The 23147-nt window shown below is 56.7% G+C and overlaps 2 protein-coding genes across 3 annotated transcripts; both read left to right on the top strand.

Annotated features, from left to right (window-relative positions):
- The first annotated feature begins 8983 nt into the window (after positions 1–8983).
- Positions 8984–16460, top strand: MFGE8 (milk fat globule EGF and factor V/VIII domain containing). 2 transcript variants are annotated; one of them, XM_052672067.1, is made up of 10 exons: positions 8984–9152; positions 11077–11202; positions 11376–11501; positions 11625–11738; positions 11945–12126; positions 12203–12358; positions 13113–13257; positions 13908–14110; positions 14980–15135; positions 15244–16460. In XM_052672067.1, the coding sequence occupies exons 1-10, from the start codon at positions 9080–9082 to the stop codon at positions 15385–15387; spliced, it is 1425 nt and encodes a 474-aa protein (XP_052528027.1). In that variant the 5' UTR covers positions 8984–9079; the 3' UTR covers positions 15388–16460. The 2 variants fall into 2 exon arrangements, with proteins under 2 accessions (XP_052528027.1, XP_052528028.1); XM_052672068.1 differs by having other exon boundaries at positions 8986–9152; positions 13926–14110.
- Positions 16461–18990: 2530 nt separating this feature from the next.
- Positions 18991–22572, top strand: HAPLN3 (hyaluronan and proteoglycan link protein 3). Its single transcript, XM_052672189.1, has 5 exons — positions 18991–19071; positions 20201–20352; positions 20572–20943; positions 21647–21949; positions 22083–22572. Exons 2-5 carry the CDS (start codon positions 20229–20231, stop codon positions 22361–22363), a joined length of 1080 nt encoding a protein of 359 aa, XP_052528149.1. The 5' UTR covers positions 18991–19071; positions 20201–20228; the 3' UTR covers positions 22364–22572.
- Positions 22573–23147: the final 575 nt, after the last annotated feature.

Here is a 23147-nt window from a genome sequence, read left to right as displayed (position 1 = left end):
CAGTTGCATAAACCATCCTGGAAAGAGGGGGTGCAGGGAAGAGCCAGCTCCATTTCCAGACTGCCTACCTCAAAGGGAGTGATTTGACACGTCCAGGCCAGCAGGTCCTTGTCTGATGTTCCTGCACCAAAGTGGGGTGGGGATGTCCAGCAGCACCATGATGCTTAAGGTCCTTCTCTGATTAGCCTGGATACTGCAAAGGAGGCCGAATGTATTGCTTTGCCAAATGGCATTGTGCACTTAGCCTATACAGAGTGAGGTCAAGAAAAGGTTGACTGTAATTTTGCTTTTAAAAACCCAGCAACTGGGGAGGTACCAGGCAGAGAGAACTTGGTGCAGTGCGGGGCCAGGCTGACACTCACCTGTGCAGTGACCTTTTATTCTTCACATCTCTCTCTTTTGGCCGCTGCTGCCGCAAGGATTTCAGACTTTTCTACTTCATTTCACTGGCCCAGCTTTTCTCCTACTCAGCAACTCACGATGCACTGATGAACTTAAGGAGAGTTTGAACCTCTCAGGAAACCTTTTTGCTGGAGGAAACTTTGGGGCGTTGATCTCTGCCAACGCAGCAGCAGCAGCAAAGAGGGAATACAGGGTTCGATTGCCAGCTGAAAGGAAGTGAAGTGTCTGTCAGGGACATGTGAGCACAGAAAAGCTTTTCAGATGGAAACAAAGGCAATGATTTTTCCTTTCTGCCTTCCCTGCCATTCCTATGAAATACTGACTTGCCGGCTGCAGCACTCTGCTGTTGGAGAGCCCGTTGGATCTGGATGCACGGCGCTCTTTGGACTCTTACGTGTTTTCTGAAAGCGGTGTCTAAAAGCATAATGAGCACTTTGCAGATCTCTAAATAGACCAGCCTTCTGTCCTGGGGAGCTGACAACGTAAGGAGTCAAATGCCAGGGATGGGGGAATGGCTGCATCATACAAACCATCCGTGGAGGTGGCACGTGGCCCACCTGCTCAGTATTTTTCCATCACATTCTCATTCGGTTGCTCATTGCCAACTTTCAGCTCTGTCGCTCTCTTCAGAAGTTTCAGCTCTGGGTTTATTTAGCACACTATTTATTTCCTAATTATAGAACTCACTGACTAACTTCAGCCTCACCGGGTTACTGCTATGCACCCCTTCATCCCCTTATAAACCAGAGTTTCCTGATCTCGTCTTGAATGTCTTCTACCCCATTGCTAGAGACATTCTGACTCTTTTTTTTCTTCTGTTGTTTTTTTGTTTGTTTGTTTTTTTCCCTGCCAAACCAAGAGGGCTCTGCTCGCCAGCACGAGGACCTTCACTAATCGTTTCAGAGCAGATTGGCTGTTGCATTCTTTAAGCCAGAAGAGAAATACCACCCAGCTGAGCATTTTACCAGGCTGCGCTCAGCTGCTTCTGTCCACAGATTCCTGACTACCAGCTCACTCCTCTCACCCCATGTCCAGCCACAGCTGCTGGCTGGAGGGAGAGGCTTTGGAAACCATTCTCCCGCACCAGCAATGCCCCTGGTTCCTGCTGCTGGGTGCCCCGTGGCACTTGGACACTGCTGCCTCCCCAGGAAGTCCCAGCCTTGCAGAGGAGGGGTCCCTCTCTGTATCTCTGAGATGAATCCATGCCAAAACGCTCCTGGGATTTCTGTGGAGGTGAGATCCCAGACCTCTGCACCAAAAGCTGCCGGGCTGAGCAGGCCTGTTCCCAACAGGAGCCACCTATGATACCGCCTCTTGTTGGTTCAGAGCCATTCCTCCCCTTTTGTCCAAATTTCGATACATTAAGACACAGCTGCAGGTGCCAGGAGGTGTTTTGGTGTTCTGGGGAGGTGGAGTGCAAGCAGCAGGTAGCTAACAGGCAGTGAGCAGGGAGGGGAGATGTTGGTAGAAGGCAAGATGGAACAAATGAATGTAGCAAAGCCAGAGAGATGTATGAGCTTCTCCTGGAGTACTTCCAAGATGTCATACTGAATAAAGGAAACTGTTTGCCTTCCATTTAATTCCAAGTGGTCTGTCTGACATTTGCCGTTATGCTGTGTTCTTGAGGTTGGAGTTTGGAAAGGCTATGATTATCCAGCCTCAGAAAGACAGCAAGGGAGGCTGCTAAAGCCACACTTTTTCAGGGACTGCTTGTGAAATACTGTGGAAAAGTTGCCATAGAAGTGGTGATGAATTGAGAAGAATAAGCTGGGGACTGCAGTGCTGCAAACAAAAGCTCAGGGAAGTGAATAGTAGGATTATTGGTCCCTTGATTTTTTCCTGCTTTGGGAAAGGGGAAGAGCCGCTTCTGGTGTTTATGGAAATGAAGTGAGCAGAGGCGGAACCACTGCGTCATGCCAAAACAGTGGGAACTGGGATAGGCTGAGAGGTGGGGAGCACAAACTGGGTTTGGATGATGGTGGGAACAAAAAATGAGGGTATGGTTTGGGGGACGGGGTGATGGTGATGGGGAGCAAAGAGCCAGAGCTTTGTTTTATGGAGGTGTAGAAAGCTGGGAGGGATGTTGGGGCAGGGGTGATGGGATTGGGTTTGGGGGGGGAGGAAACTGGCTTGTTGCTGGGCTGGGGAGGTGAGTGGTGTGTGAGGGGCTGGGAAGATGGAGGGAATGCCTCGGGGTGTTAGGAGGCAGGGGAAAGCTGAGGATTGGGGGCATGAAGGAATCCCCATGTGCCAGTCCCAGCCAAGTGGGGAACTTCTGCTGCTACATCCCTAGCTGGGGTGACCACCCTGGTCCTGATCCCCGAATTTTCCTTGGAATCCACCCTTTGCATAACTTCTGAGCTGCACAGTAATCACACCGTGGTGGCATCGCGTAGGGCTGGCTGTGCATGGGCAGGAATGGATCGTGGTGGAACGGTTGTGGTGGTGCTGGAGGTCCTCCTTCCAAACCAGCACAGAGCTGTGGCCCTAGTGGAGGCTAGAGGGTGCTGTGCTGCAGGGAATGGGAGCCCTCCTCCCTCACAACCAGCAAGCCTTCAAAGACAGGTAAAAGTGTGCAGGAAATGCTGTCTTTGAGGTGAGATGGAGAACAAGGTGCTGGCTGTGATTACTGACACCCGTAAGGCTCTTTCGCACTCAAGTATCAGCCTTGTCTAGCTTGTTTTAAGCCCCAGAAGACAACATGCAGAAAGGCTGGCTTTCCTCTGGACAGGGCTTAGTGGTTTTGAGGCAGAGGGATACAGTATGGGAAGCCTGCAGGCAGCTTCTGTTTGCATTTTGGGGTCTGATGAATGCTGGTCTCATTTGTACATTGCACGGATGGAGCAGAGCAAGAGGTGTCCAAGGGTTAGGCTGGGACATGGGAAGAAAAGAGGAAGAATGTAGGAGAACTGAAATGAGTCGTTAGAACGATGCATGAAAAAGCAAAGGGAGGGGACAGAGATCGTGGTGAGGGAGAGGAGTGAGACAACGGGGGACAAATCAGAAGATGAAGCTGAGAGTAGGGAGGAAAAAATATGAAATAGATGCACACCAGTGCCAGGCTGATCCCAGAGCCCTGCAAGGAGCAGAGCGGGTGGGAGGCAGGGGGGGCACGGCAGACAGGGCTGTGTTTGTGCAGCAGCTGGCAGGCAGCTGCAAGATGAGGCAAAGCCACGGCATGCTCCCAAACACGCTGCTCTCCGCATCGCTGGCTGCTCCTGCAAAGCATGCCAGCTAACCACAGGCAGCCCCAGTGAACGTGCCTCCTGCGTGGGGCTGCACGTGCTGTGCAAAACGCAGCCCTGCCACCTCCCTATCCTTCCTCGTGGCTGGCAGATCGGTCTGTCTGTCTGTCCGTCTGCCTGCAGCATGCGAGGCAATGTGCAGATGTGGCTGGAAGAGGGGGAAGAGATTTCCTTACATTTCTAGGTGTTGCAGAAGATAACTTCCCCCCCAAAAACGGAATACAGATAGGACAAATGAAGAAGAGCGCAAAGGAACCCTGTTTCACACCAGCCCTGAAGGAATTGCACCCACCTCAGGGCCACAGTTGACTTGCTGGGGCTGCCAGGGCAGCAGCCCATTGGCAGCTGGGTACTCATCCCTGGAGCTGAGCCCATATAAGTCCTCTAGCAGCCGCTGGGATGCATGGGGTTTGCAAACAGGAATTTGCATTGTGGGGCAGGGTGGCAAGGCAGCAGAAGGGAACTGTAAAATGGATATGGCCAAGAGGGGATTTGTTGGCAGAATGCAAACTGATCCTCTCCTTGGCCAGAAAATTGCTGAAATGTTTCTCCCTGGGTATTGTAACAACCCTTGTCACTGTGACACAGAAAGTAAGAGAGCAGTTTCAGGGGGATCAGGCTTCCTGTCCTTATGGCTTCTTTTTCCAGTTGTTTCCCACCTCCTCTGTCCTTCCAGTTCAGCTGAGGTCTGGTCAGCTCTGATGCCTGCAGAAGCGATGGCATGGGCAAAGCTGCAACAGATGCACTTGTGCTGGAGTGTTGCTGGTGTGACAGCTGCTGCCGTGGGTGACACTGCTCCCAGAGCCCTCGGCAAGGTCACCGTGGAGGAGGAGGACAGGGGTGTGACTAGCAGAGTGGATGGCTTAAACATGTGTTAGTGTGAACCTCTGGGCGAGGAGACAGAAACGCCTTCCTGCTTGGGAGGCTTTATGAGGGTATGGTGCAAAACAGAGCACTAATAAGTGTTCTGCCATGTGTCTGCTGCTAAAAACCCTATGGAGGTTCCCCAGGTGTGCCGTGCCTTGGGTGTGTGCATCCTCCCTGTTGGGTCTGGGCACCTGGAGCAAGCAGCAGCCCTGCCTGGTCCTGACACGTGGGTTTCATTGGGGACACATGTCTGGCCTGGAGTTTGTTTTCATTTCCTTATGAGGAGAGGAGGAGCCGTGGCAGAGGAGGAGCAGGCAGCAGAGCCGGCTCTCCTGGGCGTGGAGCTTGGTGCCAAGCATGCTCCTGCTGTGGTTTCCGCTGTGGCTCCACAGGATGCAGCCCACGGGGCCGGAGGCACCTGGGAAAGAGCTTCAACCCTACCAGGATCTGTATGGGTTGGGAGAGCAGCTCCTGCCGCGTTGGGGGCTCTTGGGACTCTTGGTGGCCTCTGAGAGGTGCTGTGTGCTGCAGGTCCTGTGTTGGAGGTACGACCCCATAGAAATAGAGGCGGAACTCTGTGTTCTGCTATCGCAGCCATAGATGTGGCTGCTGGAATGCACCTCAAAAGGCACCAAACTTGCCTCTCTTCAGGATGAAACACATCCCAGAGCTGTGGCAAGTCACCTCACCTGGCTCTGGGGGGATCAGAGCAAGGGGGAGGCATGGGTAGGGGGCGAGGCAGGGCTCAGCCTTCTAATTACCCTGTGAGATACAGAGATCAAAGGCAGTTTGGCAAATGAAGGAGGCCCAGGGCTGGGCAGAGCCTCTCCTGCACGGATAGGCGGGTGGGATGGAGGAGGGAGCGTGCCCTAATGAGCAAACCACCCTCAACCAGCCGGTAGGACAGGTTCTGGGCTCCCCGCAGCTCTTGGCCCAGCACCCAAAGTTCATTATTGCTGGTACATATTCATAAAGCATTAATGCTGTGGGGCCCCAGGTGTTTGATCAGATCAGGAGCTCATTCTGGCCCTACGGTCCTGCAGGGGAAGCGTGTGCTGAGAACACGTGCACCACACGGGTGGCTTGAGCAAGGAGCTGTCCTGATAGCAGGAGAGCTGTCCCTTGCCATAAAGCCTCACTTATCAGAGGAGCCTAGATGATAAAGTTATCAAGTCTGCAATTTAGTGGGGTTTTTTTTGTATTTTTTTTCTGACAAGGCGGGAGCTTGCCAAGAGCTTCCTGAGAAAAGAACAAAAGAGACGTGGCTTATCTGCCCGTGGCATCTGCTCACAGTGGGGCATGCCAGGGTCACTCATGCTGATCGATGAGCAGTTTCGGTCATGCACTGCAACACAGTGCCAGTTCTTGGTGAGGGATGAGGGCTGAATGTGGGGTCTGCTCTGTCCTCCCCATCCTGGGAGGCACTATGGTGAATTGCCACCACCAGCAGCCAAGCTGACCTTGGGAGTTCCTTTCAGATTGGGTTGGGTTGAGCTTTGAGAACACATCTCTAAGAGGCTGAGCCCACATCTGTGCCTATCAGATAGACCAAAAGAAGGGAGTCCTGTCCTCTCCTACAGCCCTACAGCCCTTGGTTTTCCATCTGTAGCGTGAAGACAAAGCGACACGTTTTCTGTTAAAGAAACAGCATGGATAAAACCTTAAAGACTGCACAGCACTTGAATTCAGAGAAGGGGTTATATAAAGGTGCTTACATTAAGCACCTTACTCAGACACACCAGCTCTAATCTGGATCTAATCTTGTTTATCGAGGTTAGAGCAAAGGACTTGAAGCTGAACTGGTGAGGATCTCATCTGAGCCCTGACACCATCAGCAGGAGCTGAGCAACCTGGGGAAGCGTGCTGCCCTTTGCTGCCTTCCTTTTGATTCACACCCCGAAGGGAGCTCATAAGGAGCTTTCCATGCCCTAAGGATATTCAGTGTCTAGGTTCCTTCAGACAGCCCTGAATTTCCTGCTACCTAAGCATTAGCATCCCTGCAAGTTTAATGTTTAAAGAAACCATTGCCCTTTTCATGGAAAGGGCAGAGGATTTGGAAAGCTTTTTTTTTTTTTTTTTCCCCTCTAGAAAATAAACAGAATAGCTGAGCCAGATGCAAGGATTGGCCTGGCCACAGATGTCTCCTGCAGCCATCGGAAACCATGAGCTGGCAGCGGGTGGATGGTGACGTGGGGCAGACTGGGCTGCAGTAGGCTTGCGATGCTGGCACTGAGCACGGGGTTATCCAGTTAGGGGGATTAGGGGCAGGCTGGGGCTTAAGTGTCTGAGATGGTGCTGTGAGTGGCTTCTCTTGCTAGGAGGAGCAGACGTGTGGCAGGACAGAGGCTTTGTTCCACGGGGCAACAAACCTTCCCAGGTCTTTGTATGAAGCTGCTGGGGAAATGGGATGGGTTCAGCACTGGGGTGGCTGCAGTGGGTCAGGAATCCTCCAGGGTGTAACATTGCTCTGATTGCCAGATAAACCTGAGCCACTGAACTTCTTAACGGAAGGATAGCAGAAATAATAGCCAAAACTGCAGCAATAATCGCTGCAAACACACGGGCTGCGAGACGAAACGCGTGGGCCTTTATGGCTGGCAGCTGCTGGCACAGATTTTGCTCTTGAGCAACTGGAAGCTGGGGGTTGTTCGCCTCGGTCAAGGGGAACATCTCTGTATGAGATTGGAAACAAAGAGGATTGTGCTTCAGAAACATGCAGCCCCATCACTATGTCCTTCCTTATCACCCCGGCTCTGTGGCCCAGGATAGGGCTATCTGTGCGACTCACAAAGGGTTACAGCACTGCTGGGCTTGGAAGATCTTCCCAAAGGAGAAACCAAACCCAGTGGTAAATCCTGCTATAACAAGGCCTAAATAGTCCCTGCAGAAGGGAGTGAAATTATGCCTGACCTTTGACCTGCCCAACTCTTTCAAGTAGAGCCATCCCTTGCGAAAACTTGGCTGCATGAAGCCGGGTGTGGTGCGGGGCTGTCTTCATGCATCACCACTTCCCTGTGTTTCGCAGGTTATTGCTCTCCCTTCATGTGCTTCTTTCCTCTTCCAGCTGGGATCCCCCAGCACAGGGTCCTCCCAGCCCAGCACAGGGTCCCCTCAGCCCTGCGGCTCAGGAGTCTACCATTCCTCCATTTGAGGAGCCTCGTGCAGCCAGGACAGGCATCCTACAGGGAGTGGGATTCTGCCAGTCCTCCCCATCTCTGCTTTTAATATCCTTTCCCATGCATGTTAGCAGGGACATCAACATTCATGCCCCAGGGGACAGAAGGAAAACATTCTGCTCGTTGTTTTTAGAGAGGCTGCTGATTTCTCTGTAGCTCCCTCTGGGTCCCGCATCCTCTCTTAGACACGTCCAGGCAGTTGCTCCTTGAACAGCAAAACAAACACCCTTGTCCCAGTTGCTCGTGTACAGCCCTGGGAATCTTGCCCTGTGCTCTCCTCCTCCTGACCTTGTTTTCCACTCAACACAACAGCAGCAATTACCCTGAGCTTGAGGGGTTGTTAGAAAGCAAGCGCTGCATCCAGTCTTCTCTCTCCTTTCCAGCCACTGCTTCTCACCGTGCCAGGAGCTAAAGGCTTGCTGGTCTCTCATCACTAACAAATGGAAGTCTGTGCGGGCACTGTGTGCGTGCTCCCCACATTCCTCATGCCCCACTGCTCCGAGGATATGTGCAGGACTTTCTGAGTGGGACGCGGGCACCTGGCCGCACCTCAGAGGCACTGTGCCTGAGTGGCTGGGTGCTGGAAGGGGGATGGAAAATGAGGTGGGTTATAATGCAGAGCAACACGGCTGAGCTGCTGAGGTGCCAGAGCCAGGAGAGGTGCAATTCTGGGGAAGAGTCAAACTGAGCAGCATGGAACTATCTGCAGTTGATCAGTTAATTCTAAAACGGGGCATTTTGCAAGAGGAGATAAGATCAGCTTTGTGTTCGGGAGGAGGGAGAGGAGCGGATTTCCAGCGCAGAAGCAAATCGTCCTGCATTCATTTACCGTGTGGTTTCCTGTACCCTCCTCAGAAGCGGTTGCTGCTGAATACGAATTCAACCTGAGACTGCTTAGCCCCACTGTTCCTGCCTTGTGGGGCCGAGCTCCTCACTTGGCACCAACCCTGGAAAACAGCAGGGCTTTTCCAGCACGGGGTCTGGGCGGACACCACTCAAAGATCAGCTTGTTCGCACCGTGCCGGCCCTCCCCGCAGCGTGCCGCGCACACCCAGCATGCTGCTGCCGTGTGGGTGCACCCCAGCACCTCGCTTCCAGGCTGCTAACCCAGCACCTCGCCCTACGATGCCCATTTTGCTTCGATCCCCCCCACCCGTAGCAGCGACCCGCCGGGGCAGCCGCTGCGGGGCTCCGAGGGGCCGGGCCGGGACCGCCCCGGGGGCGGGCAGCGGAGCACGTGGGGCCGGGCCGGGCCGAGCCGGGCTGGGCTGAGTCACTCTCCGCCCCGAGCCCCGCGGTGGAGTGGAGCTGCACGGCTCGGCTCGGCTCGGCTCGGCTCGGCTCGGCTCGGCTTGGCTCGGCTCGGCTCGGCTCGGCTCTGCACTCAGCATGAAGACAGTGAGGCAGTGGCAAGCGCTGCTCCTCCTGGCGCTGGGGCTCACGCTGCTCGTGGTGGTGGCCGGTGAGTTGGGTGCTGTGATCCCGGGACGGGGCCGGGGTGCACAGCCCTGAGAGCGCAGGGGGACGGGTAGAACGGAGCCTGAAAGCCGTACATAACCGAGCCGCGCTATGTCCCGTGCTTGCAGGGGAGGATAAGCGTGCCAGCAGTGTAAACAGCTCCTGTAAGCGGTTAATGCGGCACCTCCCCTGCGTCCTGATGGGGTGCGTGACCCCAAAGGGATGAGTGAGCGAGGAAAGGGGTGCAGAGCCACGCGCGGGCTGTGGGATGGGCCGAGGGGTGCTGCTGGAGGCTCTGCTGGGTCCGTTCTGGGTGCCCGTGCAGGCAGCTCTGACCCTGCCTCCCCCAGCCCCGCTGGGTTTTGGAGGATGTTGTTTTTGCCTTCCCGCCAGCTCATGGGTTCATATAAGCAAACATTTCCCAAAGCGGTGGCTGCTCTGTTGTTTCGGCTGCTGGCTGTCCAGTCTGCGGCAGCGCTGGCCTTGACCAGGGAAATGCACGTGGGAAGGATGGAGGTGCTGAACCGTTCTGAGAAGGCCAAGAAATAGGAGCATCTCAATCTCCAGAGGAAACCGTGACCTGTGTGCTGTGCTGCTGGGCAGGGGGCTGGCGAGGAGACACAGAACGTACGGGATAATTCTGGGAGAGGATAAGAGCCTGCTTGCTTGCAAAAAGCAAAGCATAAATCTAGCGGCGGGACCCCTCCCGTCCCAACCCTGGGGAGAAATGTGGGGAATTTTACACCGCTTCTCCTTTGCTTGCTACGTCCCACCCCAGGAACTCTGGGCTGCAGAGGAGCACACATCACACGGAGCTGCAGGGCGCTGGCAGCGCAGTCCGTGGGACCCTCAGCACGGAGATGCATCCCAGGCCGGCGTGGGGCAAAGGTGTCCCAGTGTATCAGCCTGAGCCCTCTCCTCCCGCGCCGTAGCTCATGGCAGCACATTGATGGAGCATGAGGTCATGCGGAACGCGCTGGGCAGTGCAGGCAGCGACTTGAACCGCTGCCCAAATTTTTCTGCCTCCCGAGGCTGGGCTGAGGGAGACGCTGCACCTTTTGGAAATCGGCGTGTAACTTCGGGTCCTGCCTGGCCTGCCTGCTCCCAGTGCGCACCCTGCAGTTGTGGAGCGTTGGGAAGAGTGGGATTACCTTGGAGGAGTCCTGCTATTAAAAGACTGGTGATAGGAGCTTGCTAAGTGATAGCTTAGGCTAATGAGAGCTATGCTGCCTGCTGCTTGCAGGGCTTTCAGGTAGTGGGGGTGGTGGGTCTCCACCTGAGTTCAAGCCTTGCTCTGAGCTCAGCAAAGAGGTGGCACCAAGCGATGCACTGTTCTAGCACCTGGCATGCAGTCAGTACAGCTTTCAGCCACGCTGGTGGAAATGTGCTCCGTGTTTATGGAGAGCGCTACTATTCTGCAGCTGTTAGGGCAAAACACATTGGAGGTGGGGGGAGTTCCCTGATGCCGTGCAGCATCACACAGAGTAGGACAATTCTTCTTCCAGTGCCTCCAGCATCTGAGCTGAGGCACGTGGGCCCCCCCTACAAGGAATGTTTTGTCTTGCAAATGTTAACTTTTGTTAGGAAAACCCAGCAATGTGAGCTGCCTGATTCCCTGCAATAATCCTGTCCTGCTCATGGCACTGTGCCCCAGCCTGGCTCGCCCTGCTCCCTGGCTCAGCAGCGTTCCCTGGGCTCTGATTTGACATTCAGACTCTGTCTAACACATTTTTCTGTGTCCAAGGAGCCCTGCGTGCCTGTCCCAGCTACCTCTGTTGGTCACTGCCCTTCCTGAGATACCCAGCACGTGGGTCCTGCTGGGCTGGGCTTCTGCCAGCCCGGGATGGGGCCACCTCCGCGTGAAGCTGGGGCTGTGGCGGCTGCCCAGCATTGATTTGGCTCATAGTGACATGTGGCTTTGCTGGTAGGTGACTTCTGCAGTGTGAACTACTGTCAGAATGGGGGTACCTGCCTGACTGGCATCAATGAGACCCCCTTCTTCTGCATCTGCCCTGAAGGCTTTGTTGGGATCGACTGCAATGAAACAGAAAAAGGTGAGGCTTGGGGAGGAGCCTGTGTTCCCATCATGGGTGACTGGCACACAATGAGGATGTGCTGACTGCTTCAAAAGAAATGAACTGTACTGCATCCTCAAAACACTCTGGGTGCTCTTATTTCCCACCTGTGCCCAGCTGAGAATCCATTTTCCTCCGTTCTCTTTCCCCAGGCCCCTGCCACCCCAATCCTTGCCACAACAATGGTGAGTGCCAGTTGGTCCCAAATCGAGGGGATGTCTTCACTGACTACATCTGCAAATGCCCCACAGGGTATGATGGGGTGCACTGCCAGAACAGTAAGTACAGCAGAGAACTAAGGGGACACCAAGGTGACAGGTCGGGGACCACAGGGCTCTGCTCTGGGGGATGCCGTGGCTCTGAGCTCACCTCCTAAGCCCTCCACCTCCTCTGTCTCCTAGACAAGAATGAGTGCTCCTCAGAGCCTTGCAAAAATGGGGGCACCTGCATGGACATGGATGGTGACTACGCCTGCAAGTGTCCTTCTCCCTTCTTTGGGAAGACTTGCCATGCCCGTAAGTCCCCTGTGCTGATGCCTAGAGATCCCTTTCCATCCCTGCTCTATAGAAGAGTTATCATCAGCAGTGCGGTGCCGGTGTGCTGCACTGAGCCTGGTCCTGATGGAGGTGGAGGTGCCACCTCCTGTCCAGTACTCTGACAGTGGCAAATGAGCTCCTGGCATTGTTCCCTCATCACCTCCTCCCTTTGCTGCCATCCTCAGGCTGTGCCATTCCGCTGGGCATGGAAGGAGGGGCCATCTCTGATGCACAGCTCTCAGCCTCCTCCGTCTACTATGGTTTCCTTGGCCTCCAGCGCTGGGGGCCGGAACTCGCTCGCCTCAACAACCACGGCATTGTCAACGCATGGACCTCCAGCAACTATGACAAGAGCCCATGGATCCAGGTACTGACGGGAAGAGTAAAGCGTAGGTCTGTCTACATCTGGATGCACACCGTGCTCATTTTCTTGTCCTCTCCAGGCCAACCTGCTGAGGAAGATGAGGCTGACTGGCATTGTCACACAAGGCGCTCGCCGTGTGGGCAAGGCGGAGTACGTGCGTGCCTATAAGGTGGCCTACAGCCTGGATGGGCGTGAGTTCACCTTCTGCAAGGATGAGAAGCTCAACACAGACAAGGTGGGCTGGGATATGGGGCTGGGTGCTGGGCTTGGGTCAGGACCACACAGAGACCCATCCCAGCAGCATTTGCTTGACCAGAATCATATCATAGAATGATAGAATGGCTTAGGTTGGAAGGCCATTCTGTTCTGATCCTCTGCTGTGGTCTGGTTGTCCCCCGCCAGCTCAGGCTGCCCAGGGCTCCACCCAACCTGACCTCGGGCACCTCCAGGGATGGAGCACCCACAACTCATAGTGCAGACAAAGGAGCAGCACTGATTTATTGGGGTCATTTGGATAATGACTTTGTAGCTGACACATGGTGGGATGTGGGCATGGTCTTCAGATGCTGGTGAACAGCTTGCAATGCTCTGTGCTGAGCACAAGACCACCGTGTATCTCACAGCCTCAAGTCACTGAGTGCAGCATTCTCCATTTTTTTTAATGGCAAATGCATCCTAACTGCTTTTTCTGCATCCAAGGAAGGGCTGGGAATATCTGCCTTGCTTAAACCAACAAGAAGTCTCACTCATCTCCACAGTGCTGGAAAAAAAACCATATGCAAGCATGACCTGACAGCACTCTTCAAACAGGTGTCACGTTTTGGGGACTGCAGCCATAGCTGCTGTGTTAAAAGAGTTAGGGATGCTGCCAGCTCGTGCAGTCCTCGGGTAGCCCAGCTTCCCTGCTCTGCCCATTTTGGGCACCAAACCCTGTGCAGTAGGCAGGGGGCTGCAGGATGCTGGGGGCTCAGCCCTGTGTGCTGTGTCAGATTTTCCAGGGGAACGTGGACTACGGCACCATGCAGACCAACATGTTTGACCCTCCCATCACAGCACAGTTCATCCGCATCTACCCCGTGGTGTGCCGCCGTGCCTGCACGCTGCGCCTCGAGCTCATCGGCTGCGAGATGAATGGTAAATGCCCCCCTGGGCCACTGCTGGTCCCTGTTTGGCCAGCGGGTGTTCATTCTTCTCATGGTGCTGGGAGCTTTAGGGGCTGTTCATCCCACAGCTCAGCTGGGCCCACCTGCGCTCTCACACTGCTTACCCTTCCCAAGCTGTCTCACTTCAGTCTGTGGTTTCTCATTGTTCCCTATCTGAGCCCCGACCCGGCTGGTTCTCCTGCGGGAGAGCTTAACAAGCAGCAGAAGATCAAAGTCCCGTGGGAAACGTGACTGATGATTAGCCAGAGCCCTCGGCTTGCCCCTCGCCTCCCCACATTCCTGCTAAGCACACGTCCTAGGCAGTGCCTGGCGCTGGGCTCTGAGCCACATCCTGCTGCTGCCCAGGACCGAGGTGTGACCTTGTGCCGGGCTGTGCTGTCAGGCTGCAGCAGGAGGCACTGTGCTGCAGGGAATAGCTCTGCTATGAAAACACCGTCCTGGCTGTATCCAGGAGAGCTGGTGAGCTGCATCCCTGCACCTCTGCGGTGCTTTCCTGTGCTCCCAGGTCCTGCTGTGACCACAGGATGTGCCACTGGTGTGCGGGGCTCTGCTGGCTGCGGTCGGGTGATGGTGCTTTGGACTCTTTCCCTTTCACTGTCTGTATAAACCGTTGTGTTACAGTGTATTTCAACACGGCAGGTTGCTCGGAGCCTCTGGGCATGAAATCCCGCCTGATCTCTGACCAGCAGATCACAGCCTCCAGCGTCTTCAAGACGTGGGGCATCGATGCCTTTACCTGGTATCCCCATTATGCCCGCCTGGACAAGATGGGCAAAACGAATGCCTGGACAGCACTGCACAATGACCAGTCCGAGTGGCTGCAGGTGGGTAAGGGCTGGGAGGGCTCATGGCACACCTCTGTGCACCCCAGCCCAACTCCTCCCCTCTGTTTTGCAGCAAGGATCGGATCTGTGCTTCTATTCCCGGGCTGGAATGGGAACAAATAGTTCTGAAATTTCCTTCTCAGTTTCCTTTGCTCCGCTGTTTTTATACTTTTCACATGATTTCATGACATAATGGGACAAAGCTGTTTAGATATTTGTCCCGCTTTTAATTTTATTTGGGGAATGATTAAAAGCAGCTGCTCCTCAGCTCAGAGTGAACCAGCTTATCGGGACATCTCCCAGCGGGGTTGCGGTGACACTGCGCTGGGCTCTGACACTGAAGGCTGTGTGCTTGTGGACATGTAGGTAGATTCACACGTACAACCATACGTATATAAATATGTACATGTATGTGTGGTTAGCATGGCCCTCGGTGAACATAAAGAAGGAACAAAATTAAGGAGACCTTTGGCTCTTTAGCTGCATTACCCCGCGCTGTGCCAGCAGAAGTAACGCAGTGTGGCAGGGCAGGAAGCAAAGCAAACAGCACAGAAACGATCTCCCTTGCTGCCCAAATGTCAGCCTGCATTCAGCTGCATGTTTTCTCATCCAGAATCACTTTCCATTGGAAATGCATTTCCTCTGGGAGTCCTTTTTAATTATTTTTTTTTAAATTGGGATTTTTGCCATCATTCCCGCGTTGACCTCTCCAGCACGAGGTGCCAAAGCAGCCGCAGGGATGTGTGGGGAACAGTTCCCTGCCCTGAGGGTGCTCAGGGGTCAAATATTTCCCACAGCATTTCGTTAGTCCTGCAGGGGCAGGGGTTGGTTGAGCAGTACGCAGGGACTCTGCCCCATCTCTATTCCAGATCGACCTTCGGGACCAGAAGAAGGTGACGGGCATCGTTACGCAGGGAGCTCGTGACTTTGGCCACATCCAGTACGTGGCAGCCTACAAAGTGGCCTACAGTGACAATGGCACCTCCTGGACTGTGTACAGGGACAGCCAGACCAACAGCACCAAGGTATGGGGGCGGCGAGCCGCGGGGGCCTGGGGACACCTCCCGGCTCGAGGGCCGTGCGTAAACGGCGTCGGGGTCCCTGTGATGCTGACTGCTTCTCTCTCCTCCCAGATCTTCCACGGCAACAGTGACAACTACTCGCACAAGAAGAATGTCTTTGATGTGCCCTTCCACGCCCGCTTTGTGCGCATCCTGCCCGTGGCCTGGCACAACCGCATCACGCTGCGTGTCGAGCTGCTGGGCTGTGACGAGTAGGGGCGTGAAGGAGGGACAGCCCCATCCCCGTCACCCGGCCCACACTCTGCCCACCCCGCACACCTCCCGCTCACACCTCCCTCTCCTCCTCCCCTAATTTTGGAGGGAGGCTCCGGGCGCTGCCTTGCCTCAGGGGGTCCCCTGCCCTGCGCTGGGGCTGCAGCACTGCACTTTATGGGGCTGCTCTGGGTAGGATGCGGGGATGGCTCCTGCCCTTCTGCCCTACAAGCTGTGAGTGAGACCTTCTCTGCAAATGGATCTTGGCTGTGGGACCCCATCCTGCACGCAGGTCTTGGTTGCAGCCTCCCCTAAGCCTGGAGATGACTTTTCTCCCTTTTCCCTCTGCTTCCAGCAGTCAGCAGCAGCACCCTGCGTGTGCTGCACCGTAGTTTGGGGCTCAGCCGTTGTGGGAGACCAAACCTAACCTCTACCATCCCTCCTCCTCCCTGCATGGCCATGTGAAGGAGCTACAAACCTCAGCTCTATCCCTTCTGCCAGGCCCCGGGGCTCTCTGCGGGCTGTATCAGCGCTGCATAGTGTGAGGGGCGTGCTGAGAGGGGGAGAGGCTGCTCCTATCAGTAGTTCTTCCTGCTGCACTGATTTTGTGGCAGCTGAGAGCCCTCCCCAGCCCCCAAGAAAGCAAACCCATGGGTCTGTGGGGTCGAGTGGTGAGGGACATCCACCCTGGGCATCCTGCAGCCCAAGGCAGGGGGGTGTCAAAAATGTTCTTTTTCCCTTTTGATCACATTCCCAGGGTACCAACACTATTGTTGTGGAGCAGCTGGAGGAGGTGATGGAGCAGCCCCAAAACAGAGCCCTGATCCTTTTTGTATCCTGATTTTTCCCTTTTTGGGGTGGCGATGCTGGAGCTGTTGGGATGGGCAGTGGGAAAGCATGGAGCCAGCACCAGCGAGTGGGATGGCTGCTAGGAAAGTGTTGGTGGCACCATTGTCCCCGTGGACTGGTATGGGATGTGGCCACAGCGCTGGGCTGGCTTTGGGAAGGACCGAGGGGACCCAGGTGGCACGGCCTTGCTCCAGGGTGTTGTTGACAGTATTAAAACTGAAACTTTGGGTTGTTGGCTCACTGCTCTGTGCTTGCCGTCTCTCAGAGGCATCCCTCCTGCCCTCACACACTCCTGGCTCCCTTCCTTTCTCCAAAAAACAGTACCAAGGCTTGTATACATCCTCCCCCTGGCCTCCACCCCATCCCAGCTGCTGGAACCTGTGCCTGCAGCTGGCCGAACGCGACGCGATGGGACGTGGGGATGGGAAACTACTATCAGCACCCCACGCCCTGCGCATCCTCCTTTGGCTTTGATCCTGGAGCAGATCCCCAGCTTGGAGCAAAACCGCTCTCAGAGCTGCAGCTTTGAGGAAGCTGTGGCCAAACCTCCTGGGCATGGTGCTGGATGGGGGCTGCTGGTTGGGATCCCATGCTTGGGAGAGAAGGGGGCACTGGGGTGTGGTGGAGGAGCTCTACCGCTGAGTAGGGTCCCTGAAGCTGATAGGAATGGCCCAGAGCCTCCTGCATCCCTCCATTACCTCCTGCATTCACCACAGCCATGGCTGGTTGGAGACAAATAGCACCCAGAGCCAGAGCAGGGGGGACAACACTCCCACCCAGACGTGCCCTCTTATCGCCGGGAAGCAGCAGCAGAGATAAGGGCAGCCTGCTCTGAGTCCGGCGAGACAGCTCTGAGGTAGAGAGGGCTCTGCAGGGAGAGCAAAAGGAGCCAAAGCCACATATCACTGCAGCTGTCACCACTGCCCCACTGGGAGGCTGAGCCCTTCCCTGCCCCACAACATTTCCTTCCTCCTGCCCAGCACCAGTGCTGCCCTTCAGGGCAATGAGGGCTCCCTCACCCCATGCAGACCCCCACCCCTGCCCCTCGGATGCTGCTCCTGGAGGCAGGAAGGCTGGCACGCTGCGGCACCCCACTGCCTGCCTGCAGGAAGCAGCCGCAGGACAGCATCCTCTCACCAGCACCAGGAAACCCAGCACTTCTCACAGCCCCTTCCATCCTGCAGCAGATCTGGGTTTCCCTCCCCACTTCCAGCCTCAAGCGTGGGTTCCCGCTGGAGCTGCTGGCAGAGACTGAGCCCTGTCCTGTGCAAGCAGCGTTTTGCCAAGAAATCCCCCTCCAGGACCAGGTCGAAGCTGCCATTCACTGGCTCTGAGGTTGAGCAGCTGAGCTGACACCTTTATGGCTCTGTTTGATCCATCCCCAAACACCTGCCCATCTCACACACTGCTGGGTTGGATCTGCGCTGACCCCACAGCGCTGCCCCACCCGCCTGCATCCCTGGGGAGCTCAGCTCCAAGCCCAGCTCCGGGATCATCCTGCAAGCAGCGAGGATGGGGGTCACAAAGCACCCTTCTCCCAGGGAGGGCTCTTTGCGGGGTGCTTTGGGCACACTGCAGCTTTTTCTTCCTCTGGCAAACAATGGGGTGGCAGCGCCAAGGAGCAGCGTGCCCCGGCGGGAGGGGACCGTGGTGTGGCTGCAGCACGGGGACACGGTGCCGGGAGAGGTAATCGCCCCATTGTGGGCCACGGGACAGCGCGGCGTCGTGCCGGCCGTCACGCACCGGGGAGGCCCCTCCATGGGGACCCTGTGGCGGTGCCACGTGATTCTGTGTCAGAGAATCATAGAAGCATTAAGGCTGGAAAAGACTTCTAAGATCATCCAGTCCTGTTATCTGCCTACCGCCAACAGTGCCCACTAACTGTGCCCCCCGGCATCCGAAGCTCAGCTGCGTGCACGGCACCCACACTCTGTCTCTCTGTCCCTCGATGAGGACGGCTGAGCAGAGCTGTGAGACCCTGTGCGTCCCAATGATCCCAGCCACGCTTCCCACGGGGACAGAGCCGCAGGAGACATGGCTGATAGCGCCGTGTCCCAGCCCCTATCAGCCCGCTCGGGTGCCAGACGGGCTCAGTGCCTGCAGGATGGGGTCGGCGGATGCTTTATTTTCACACGCGGTGTTTTCTTTCCGGTTTGACGCCATCCTGCGCGGTGGGGCAGGGTGCAGGGGGCAGGGAGCAGGGAGCAGGGCCCCGTGCCTCATTTCCTCGCCGTAAAACAACAAAGCAGAGCAGGGTCAGGGCACACGCGTGGCCCCGAGGCCTGGCAGCGTCCAGCCTGGCAGTGGCTCTGGAATTACATGGGTGATGCCCTGACAGAGGGGTGCAGCCGGATAGTCTAAAGGTTTTGGTACAGACCTCCCAAACCCACCATCCTGGAGCTGCTTGTGCTCGTGGCACTCCTGCAAAGTGCTTGCATGGCACTGCCATTGCCAAAAGTTGGTTCTGTGGTGGGATGCAAGGTGCTCTGTGGCAGTGTGTGCGGCTGTGAGTACGGCATCACGGGGCTCACCCCAACATTTCAGCATCCCCAATGGAGCACGCCTTTCCCCTCATCTTCTCCCTTGCACTGGGCAATGCTGGTGAGCAACGCATCATGCAGAGGCATGCAGTGAGGGCACACGGCTCTGGTTGGGTGTGACAGGCAGGCAGGGGGCTCGGGGCACCCACCCCTACTCCATCCTGAGAGCAGGGGGTTGGGAATAGCGTGTGTTTCCCTTTAAGAGGCAGGCCCTGGAGCTGCTTCCTCTCAACCCTGAGAGTCCTAAACACACTGCATCTGCCTGCAGCCTGCCCGCTGCCTGCTGCTGCTGCCCGCCGTGAGTGGGGCAGGGGATGGGGCTGGGGACGGGGACGGGTGGCACATAGGGTGAGGCACTGTGTGGGATGAGGAGGGACGGCAGGGACAGCATCACCGCATGGGTGCTGGGCATCGCTGCTGGACGTCGCCGTGCTCCACGCCGCGAGCGCTGTGAGCACGGTGAGCACCACGCTGCCCAGCGTAGCGGTGGAGGATGCTGGCACGCTGGCACATCACCACGCCATGAGGTTGGGGATGCAGCGGGGTGAGGTTCAGGTGTCCCCAGCCCAACGTGTGCGGCCGCGGGTGCTTCGTGCCCGTCCCAGCGCCCTGTGCCCGCAGCACGTGGCTGTGTGTGTGCATGTAGCGCACAGAGGTGGCACCGGGCTGATGGGGTACCATCCCATCCCATGCTGGGAGCATCCAGCTGCGCTCCCCCGCTCTGGTGGCATGGCCGGAGGTCACCTCTGTCCCCTGCACTGTCCCCGCTGCGGACTCCGGCACTCTCTTGCAGCGCTCCTAAACCTCATCTCAACGCGGGGTGCGGATGTCAAACCCCTCCTTGCAGGGGCTGAGGGAGGCTCCGTGGGTGCCGGGCCCCCTCTGCCGGCTCCGGGGAAGCCTGCAAGCCCCGCTGCCCGCCCTGAGTGCCACCCTTGGGTGCCAGCAGGAGAAGGGCTGCGGGGACGTGGGGCACCGGGATTCTCCTGTGGAATGTGGTTGGTGTGTTGCATGGGGACACCCCTCTGCTTGTGTCCTTGTGTGCCAGGGAACGCTGGCCGTTTTGGGGTCGCCCTACAGCACGAAGAGTGGCTGGTGTGGGGCTGTGTTGAAGAAATTTGGGTGGTTAACCGGCTGTGGAGGGAACACTGGTACTTTTCTAGGCATTGGTAGGATGAGGGGTAATGGCTTCAAGTTGCCACTGTATCAGGGGGAGTGTCAGGACAGATGCCAGGGAAAATGTATTATCTGAAACTGTGGTGATGCAGTGGCACAGCTGCCCAGGAAGGTGGTGGAGTCACCGTCCCTGGAGATGTTAAGAACTGCGGGGATGTGGCACTGAGGGACGTGGTGGGGATGGGCTGATGGTCATACTAGGTGAACTCAGTTGTCTTATCCAACCTTAACGATCCTATGATTCTGTGAAGGCCCAGGGTCCAGCCTCATTCCCCAGCCATGCTGCTGCTCTCACTGCTCCTCAAGGCTGCCCTGCTGCGGCTGATCAACTCCTACCACCCCTTCTACAACGGCTTCTATTACAACCACGTCATGAATGACGATGATAACGGGCACGAGAAAGGTACCACGGGCTGAGGGGACTGGAGAGTCATGGCAAGAGGCTGAGATGCTCCCTCCACCTCGAGGAAGGGGATGGGACCCACATGTTGGGAGCCTAGAGGAGCACATGGAGTGCTCACGGGATGCTCAGGCAGCTGAGGAGGTGGCTGGAGGGAGGGAGTGGAACAGCTGCAGGGAGAGGTGAGGACCATTCCCTCACATCTTCCCTCCTTGTCCCCAGTGATTGATTTCAATGGGGTCAGGCTGGTGGTGGAGACCTCCAAAGACCCCATCTATAGCTTCAGCGGTGCTAATGTCACCCTGCCTTGCCACTACCACCACGAGCCCGAATCCGAGGCCAAGCACAAGATCCGCATCAAGTGGTCCAAGCTGCGAGATGACTACACCAAGGAGCAGGACGTGCTGGTGGCCATTGGCAAAACCTACATGGCTTTTGGGGACTTCCGAGGCCGCGCTCACCTCCACCGGACCGGACAGCGCGAAGCCTCGCTGCTCATCAGCGATGTGCGCCTGCAGGATGATGGCAAATACCGCTGTGAAGTCATCGAGGGGCTGGAGGATGCCAGTGATGTGGTGGAGCTTCGGCTGCGAGGTGGGGGCTGGCCAGCATGGCCCTTGGGTGGCAGCAGGGCGGGTGGGTTGGGAGAGGCTATAGGTGGAAAGAGGTTGGGATACTCAGAGTGATGCTTTGGGGCTTAGTGGGGAGCTGTAGGCTTGTGTGTTCCTACGGGCCAGCCATCCCCACGACAAGGGTTTGGCCACCTCCCTGTTGGCGTCCTTGATGGTATTCATCACAGAAAGGCTTGGGTTGGAAAGGACATCTAAGATCACCCAGCTCCAACCCCCTGCCGTGGGCTGGTTATCCCCACCAGCTCAGGTTGCCCAGGGCCCCTTCCAACCTGGCCTTGAGCACCTGCATGGACGGGGCACCCAGCTCTGTGCAACCTGTGCCCCCCTGTCCTCTGTGTCCCTGTACCTGCAGACCGTGTATTCCCATGGCGATATTCCACCCCCTGAGACACCGTGTGTGTGCTAGGACTGTGATCCATATGTCCCTGTTACCCTAAGCATCCCCATCCTCATGCGCACCAGTGCTGTCCCCATGCGTGATTGCACGTATCCCCAGCACTGAGCCCCTCTGTCCCTGTGCCACCAGATGTCGCTGGCATCTTGTTGCTGGTGGCTGCTTGCCCAGAGCGTCTCCGTGCTGCTGGCGGCTCTGCACCCTGGGGTGATAGAGTTTGACTTTGGGGTGGGTGGGCGTGCTGCCCTCTGAGCACCCCGTGTGCCCCCAGGCATCGTGTTCCCCTACCAACCACCCCGCGGGCAGTACAGCCTCAACTTCCACGAAGCCGAGAGAGTGTGCCAGGAGCAGGGTGCCCTCATCGCCACCTTCCACCAGCTCTTCCAGGCCTGGAGCGAGGGGCTGGACTGGTGCAACGCGGGCTGGCTGGCCGATGGCACCGTGCATTACCCCATCCGCCTGCCCCGCAAACCCTGCGGCGGGGTGCACCTCGCCCCGGGCATCCGCAGCTACGGCCCCCGCCACCGGCACCTGCACCGCTTTGATGTCTTCTGCTTCTCCTCCACACTCCGAGGTGGGTCCCCACGGGGTTGTGCCACGTGGTGGCGTCCCATGTCCTTGTTGTCCCTAAGGATGTGGCGCGCGGCGATGCTGCGGGTGATGCTCAGCCCCATGCACTTCCCTCCTGATGCCGCTCTCCTTCTCAGGTGAGGTTTTCTACCTGGAACACCCAACCAGAATGACGCTGGAGGAAGCCAAGCAGGCGTGCCTGGACGCTGGTGCAGAGATTGCCAAAGTGGGACACCTCTACTCTGCATGGAAGTTCCACGGCTTGGACCGCTGCGATGCTGGCTGGCTGGCGGATGGCAGTGTCCGCTACCCCATCGCCAAGCCCCGTGCCAACTGCGGCCCCGCGGAGCCCGGCGTGCGCAGCTTTGGCTTCCCCAGCAAGGGCAGGTTTGGAGTCTTCTGCTACAAGGAGAGATAAAGAACAAGGAGGGTTCCTACCCGGCCTGAGGATGTTCCCATCCCAACGGTGCCTGGCCTTGGGTGTACCCAGGGCTGTTTTGGGAGTGACTGGGTAGGGGGAAACTTCTTTGGTTTGAATTCTTCTTCCTTTATGTTTTACACTTTCTGAATGCAGCAGGAGGCTGGGCTGGAGCATCCTGCTCTAGAGCAGGGGACTGGCTCCATATGGGCTACTCTTGAGCAGGGGACTGGCTCCATATGGGCTACATGCAAGGACGATGGCCCCTCTCCCTCCATCCTAGTTCCCTGTCCCTGACTGCATGGGACCAGGGCATCTCCCCTACAGACCAGCCCCGCTGCATCCCATCCCTGCTGCAGTCTCGTCCCATCCCACTGAAGGATGCTGCTGTGCCTGTCCCCGTGGTGGTGCTCGTGCCTTATATCCATGCACCCCACACCCGGACCCCATTTGAACTCTGGTGCCTTCTTCTTTCAAGTGTTTTGTTATGAAAACGATGATGTATTTTCCTGGACCTCTTCTAAATAAATCAGTGGAGAAAGCCCTGGAGCAATGTGGCAGTGTCCCCACTTCTGTCTCAGTGCGAGAAATGGAGAGAAGTTGGAGTCCCCCACCAAGACACCCAGGGACGTGCATGGAGCAGAGAGGAATGTGCCATGCACGCCTCATCCTTGGCTGAGCCACCTCATAATGAGTGCGAATTAAACCCTGATCTGGAAGGCAGAGGGTGAAGCGTCTGCTGGTGGTGGGTTTTCCTGCTGTTGGGTTTTAGTTGGAGTGTGTT

The sequence above is a fragment of the Tympanuchus pallidicinctus genome, unplaced genomic scaffold, assembly GCF_026119805.1.
Source record: "Tympanuchus pallidicinctus isolate F22 unplaced genomic scaffold, pur_lepc_1.0 scaffold12, whole genome shotgun sequence".
Lineage (NCBI taxonomy): Eukaryota > Metazoa > Chordata > Aves > Galliformes > Phasianidae > Tympanuchus > Tympanuchus pallidicinctus.
Note: the sequence above shows the minus strand (reverse complement) of the source record. Positions and strands in the feature narration are given on the sequence as shown.

Bases quoted from the DNA above. Each gene is read 5' to 3' on its own strand.
- MFGE8 (XM_052672067.1), top strand. From the start codon at position 9,080: ATGAAGACAGTGAGGCAGTGGCAAGCGCTGCTCCTCCTGGCGCTGGGG. The intron at 11,203-11,375 runs GTGAGGCTTGGG...CTCTTTCCCCAG, and splicing joins CTGCAATGAAACAGAAAAAG to GCCCCTGCCACCCCAATCCT. The intron at 13,258-13,907 runs GTAAATGCCCCC...GTTGTGTTACAG, and splicing joins CATCGGCTGCGAGATGAATG to TGTATTTCAACACGGCAGGT.
- HAPLN3 (XM_052672189.1), top strand. From the start codon at position 20,229: ATGCTGCTGCTCTCACTGCTCCTCAAGGCTGCCCTGCTGCGGCTGATC. The intron at 20,353-20,571 runs GTACCACGGGCT...CCTTGTCCCCAG, and splicing joins TGATAACGGGCACGAGAAAG to TGATTGATTTCAATGGGGTC. The intron at 20,944-21,646 runs GTGGGGGCTGGC...GTGTGCCCCCAG, and splicing joins GGTGGAGCTTCGGCTGCGAG to GCATCGTGTTCCCCTACCAA.